The 4747-nt window shown below is 32.1% G+C and overlaps 1 protein-coding gene across 2 annotated transcripts; it reads right to left on the reverse strand.

The window, feature by feature from the left end:
* Positions 1 to 903: 903 nt before the first annotated feature.
* On the reverse strand, positions 904 to 4515 carry LOC120085227. 2 transcript variants are annotated; one of them, XM_039041126.1, is made up of 4 exons: positions 4380 to 4515; positions 3953 to 4110; positions 3663 to 3763; positions 904 to 1556 (listed from the first exon to the last, which is right to left on the reverse strand). In XM_039041126.1, the coding sequence occupies exons 2-4, from the start codon at positions 4048 to 4050 to the stop codon at positions 1126 to 1128; spliced, it is 630 nt and encodes a 209-aa protein (XP_038897054.1). In that variant the 5' UTR covers positions 4051 to 4110; positions 4380 to 4515; the 3' UTR covers positions 904 to 1125. The 2 variants fall into 2 exon arrangements, with proteins under 2 accessions (XP_038897054.1, XP_038897053.1); XM_039041125.1 differs by having other exon boundaries at positions 904 to 1643.
* Between the last annotated feature and the right edge of the window lie 232 nt (positions 4516 to 4747).

Genomic DNA, 4747 nt, shown 5'->3' on the forward strand with positions numbered 1-4747 from the left:
CAAGAGATGGAATTTATCAATTTGAGACATGAATAAGTTAGAACTTTGGATTGATAGTTATAATATATGTATTTTTTGTTGGTAATGAAAACTACTAGGAAATTTCCTTTATAATTCCAAGTCAAGTGTATGGACCAAATTTAGCCATCACTAGAGTTTGTAGAGGCTGCTAAATTAAGATGCTTCATCTTAAAAACAAAGTTGGAAAAAACCATGCTGATAGATGGCCATGAAAGACTATGAAAAAGAGAATAGTCCTTATAGGGGAAGAGACTATGAATACTTGTGGATTGTGTGGAATTTTAACATACACATGTATATATTTCAAAAAATTAATTCCAATTTAATTAATTGAAAATTTATTTTAAATAACAAAACTGTTGAAAATATTTACAAATAATAGCAAAATATCATTATTATTTGTGATAGATCGGAATAAATTACTGTCTATATCTATCATGGTCTAACGTAGATAGACGTTGAAATTTTACTATATATATAAATATTTTTATTTATTTTTCTATATTTGAAAACAACTCTAATTAATTAGAATAGAATAACCAAGAGAAAAGGATTTGACTGATACTTATAGAAAAGAGTAAAATTAATTAAGATAATTACAATTTATTATGAAATCAAAGCTTAAAACTAGAAATTGTTATTCTTAAGTTATGTATCTCATTTATTTTCAATTTGATTTTAAGTTTAGGTTGAAACTTAAGCTAATAAACACGATTCATAAATTTTTTGTATTGTCAATATTTTTAAAAACGAAGGCAAATTTTGGAAAGAAAAAAATTTAAAACTTGTTTAGTTTTTATATTTGACTGAGAATTCAACCTTTTTAAAAAACTGAAAGAACCTAAACAAAAATAGAAAATAATAGAAAAATAAAAACAAAAATAGTCATCAAACCTTATGTGGGACCCCAGAAAGCCATTAGAAACATCTCCCACTTAAAACCTGATATTGATATGGAAGAAAGAAACAATGGGCAATAATGAAACAATAATGAGATGTTTTAAGAGGACAGGACCAAAAAAAAAAAAAAAAAAAGACAGATTGAAGACATTTTTAGAATGTTTTTTTGCACAAATATACAGTTCACATCCCAGGCAGCTGCTATCATCTTTGGCTTTCTCTTCTGTATTTTCTTTCTTTATGCACAAATTTGGATGATCCATACATCCCAAAGCTATGTATCTCATTCAAATGATTCCCAACCTCAACAGATTTTCTTCTATGCTTACCATAGACCAGCACTCTACCACTCCTTACTCGAATTCCATGACCTCTCGGCCTCAACGATTTTCTCATTCGAGAACTTCTGTGGTTCCTCCTCCATCGACGACATGCCCGTCTGCTACTTCTCGACTCGACATGTTCAGGGACATTGCTCGAGTCGCTTGTTGACCCATGTTGACATTTTCCTTCTTCGCTTTCAAACTCTTCTTCCAGGTCTCTTCTCCTAAGGTGTCGTCTTCTTGTTCTTTTGACACTGGCAAGCTTGATACACATGAAAGTGCAGCAGTACTCCCATGCATAGAAATAGGAAGCTAAACACGTCCATATCATTTTGCAGAGACCCCGACCAATGCATCCAAAGATGCCAATTTTATGTAATAAACATAGGAATAAAAGAACTGCATAGATAAAGGCAAATTCAAGTGCTGAACTAATGTTCTAAGTAATAATCAACAAACAAAAATGCACATGTATTATTTGGTACTAAGTTTTAAGTTATGAAGCATGTACACTCATTTTAGGCTGAGTGTCCATGTCAAAACGCTCCAAATACATGTCTGACACGCAATTTTGTGTCCTATTTTTGGTTTCAGGCACGTGTGGACATATTTGGGACACTTCCTGGATATGCTTGAGTAAAGAGAAAATGGTCTAATCTTTTATGCCAGACCCAAATTTAAAGCCCAAACATGATCATTTATTTAAAAAAAAAAAAAAAAAAAAAAACTGTATCCCAACGTGTCAATGTCCTTGTTTTGTTTTAAATTGGCATATCGCCATGTCCGTGTAAGTTTGTCCATGCTTCTTAGGTTCTAATTAAGGGTATACATGGATTGGGTTGTGTTAGGTTGAGGGTGTTTTTTGGATCAACTCGAAAATTCGGGTTGGTTGGATTAGCAATGAGTTGGGTTGGGTTAGGTTGGGTTGTCGGGTTATAATTTGTTTTTTTTTTCTTTTTAATTAAAAATATGTAAAAATATATACAACACATTACTAATAACTAAAATCTCATCAAATTCAAATGCTAAATATCAATTATACCAAAGATATTTATTGCAAACTTCAAATAAAGACAAATATCATAACAATTTTAAAATAAAAATATTTAAAATTCACAAAGTAATCAAATTTTAAACAAAGATAAATATATATAGTATATTTTATTTATATATATAAAATTCGGGTTGGGTTGGGTCAACCCAAATTTTTTTTAGCCAACCCATGACCCAACCCAACCCAACAAAAATAGAGAAAGCTTAACCCAACCCAACCCAACCCAAAAACAAAACTAACCCAACCCAACCCTTATATTTTGGGTTGGGTAGTCCGGGTTGTTCGGGTTGTCGGGTTTGAACACCCCTAGTTCTAATGATTTAAAATTGTCATTATGACTTGTAAGTTTGTAACTAAAACATCTAGACTGGATTTGGATCCCTTCGGCCTTTCTTGAGAAATTTCTTTTTATCTTGTGAGCATATGATTTAGAGTCATACCAGGTATAGTAGTATAAGGTTATAGATATATAAACATTATTATACAATAAACATTAGAGTGTATTCCCTATCACATTGCAATTACATCAGTAAGCCATATACTTGATGGCCTAAAACTTCATTTGATGATAACTAGAAGTCATCACATTTCGAAACACAGGGAAAATAGCTACATTTTCCCATACCATATAAGGTTATTCAGCATTTTATCATTATATAATATACAGTAAGTTACTGATGTTAGCAACTTTAATTTGGCCGCTAAAAAAGTTGAGAGATATGAATTAATACATTTCAAAACATAGAAGAAACAATGACATGTTTCCACACTATATTAAATTAGTTTAAACTATTGAACTGGAAATGTTTTATAAATAAGAGAAACTAGATCGTAATAGTGTAACTTGGTTGTAACTTGTAATGAAATATGTTGGTAACCTTGCTATGCTTACATAATTAACCGGGCTTATATATGAAGTTGTACGTTAGAATATAAGTTAGTCACCAAACGGTGTGTTTGTTTGGTCTCTAAACTTTCAAAATTACAAATTTAATCCCATCACATTCAAACTTTTTAAAATCCACCGATTTACTAGAAAATAGAAAAAGAATTTTAACAATCTTAAATTTGTTAAGGACCACAAAAGATTGAAAGTTCAAGGATTTATTAGACAATTGAAAGTCGGGGGTCTATTAGATAATTTTAAAAGTTAAAGTATTAATAGGCTCAAACTTTAAACTTGAGAGACTAAACTTATAATTTAACCTAAGTAGTACTTTTAGATAATTTAACCTAAGTAGTACTTTTAGATAACTTCGGACCTCGCTATGCAAGGATTTAGCTGCTTTCTCGAAACCATGGAAAACGGAGAAATTCCAGCATATTAGTACAGACGTACACAAAAACTATATTGTTTCACTCACCAAAGTATGAAAGGATCAAGACCATTCCCATCTTTAGCAAATTGGAAACACAGAAATTTTCTATGTAGCATATGAAATCCCATGTTGATCCACAAACTGAACTGCGAACATGTGCAAGCAGTGACAAAAACAGGTAAACAATACTCAAATCAAAACGAAAAAAATACGACAAAATCAGGTAATCAGTATTCAATAGAGAAAACACACAACGTGACAAAATCAGGTAAATGATTAAGTTTACGGATAGAAGCCACATGCTGAGAAAATCAAAAGCAAATAAGGGAACCAACCTGCAGGATCTTCCAGAGAGAAAATCAAGTGGAGATCCAAAGACTTTGCCAATGGCCGAAAAAATACCAGAGGTCAATGAACTGGCTACATTACCCATTACGCTTATAGATTCAGCATCCCCTAAAAACTAACGAATCACGGCAAAAACAAAACACTCCTGCGAAAAAATATGAAATTGTGAAACCCCAAGACCTAAATTGAAAAACAAATTACAACAATATACATCTTAACTAGAAGGGACGATCGTAGAAATGGGTTAGGGTTTAATTAAAAGCAGTATCGAGTATGAATCATAAGTAATTTTTCAATTGCAGTATGAGATTTGCACTTCAGAGCAATCAAAGAAGCTTGTTCGGGAAATCGAATTCGTAGAATCATAAGCAGAACCAAAGGAACTGAAAATGCAAATACTGAAGAAGCAATTACATGGATTGGAATGGTTGAAGAGCACCGGGAAATGAATAACAGCAGGCGGAAGAAGGACGGCGGGTGTCTCATTTCCACTGTGGGAAGATAACCGTCGGGCAGACCGGAAGAAGTTCAGAGTGTTTCAGAGAAATTTGGAGGATTTGGATATGCGGCCCATTAGCAGGCCCTTCTTTTACTACGATAAAAGCCCAATTGTTTTCTTCGTACAAGTCCAAGTTTTTTTATGGAAAATTGTGAAAAATACTAAAAATAAATAAATAAATAAAAACTTTTCTACGATTGACCTCTTTATTATTTTAATGTGATAGACCACTTTTATCCTCGATTTAAAATGTTTCCATTTTCCTCTATTTTCTCTCTCTTTC

This window comes from Benincasa hispida, chromosome 9 (assembly GCF_009727055.1).
Source record: "Benincasa hispida cultivar B227 chromosome 9, ASM972705v1, whole genome shotgun sequence".
Lineage (NCBI taxonomy): Eukaryota > Viridiplantae > Streptophyta > Magnoliopsida > Cucurbitales > Cucurbitaceae > Benincasa > Benincasa hispida.

Coding starts and splice junctions, on each gene's coding strand:
- LOC120085227 (XM_039041125.1), bottom strand. CDS start 4,050: ATGGGTAATGTAGCCAGTTCATTGACCTCTGGTATTTTTTCGGCCATT. Junction 3,764..3,952: donor CTCTCTGGAAGATCCTGCAG/GTTGGTTCCCTT, acceptor ACATGTTCGCAG/TTCAGTTTGTGGATCAACAT. Junction 1,644..3,662: donor CTTGATCCTTTCATACTTTG/GTGAGTGAAACA, acceptor TTATCTATGCAG/TTCTTTTATTCCTATGTTTA.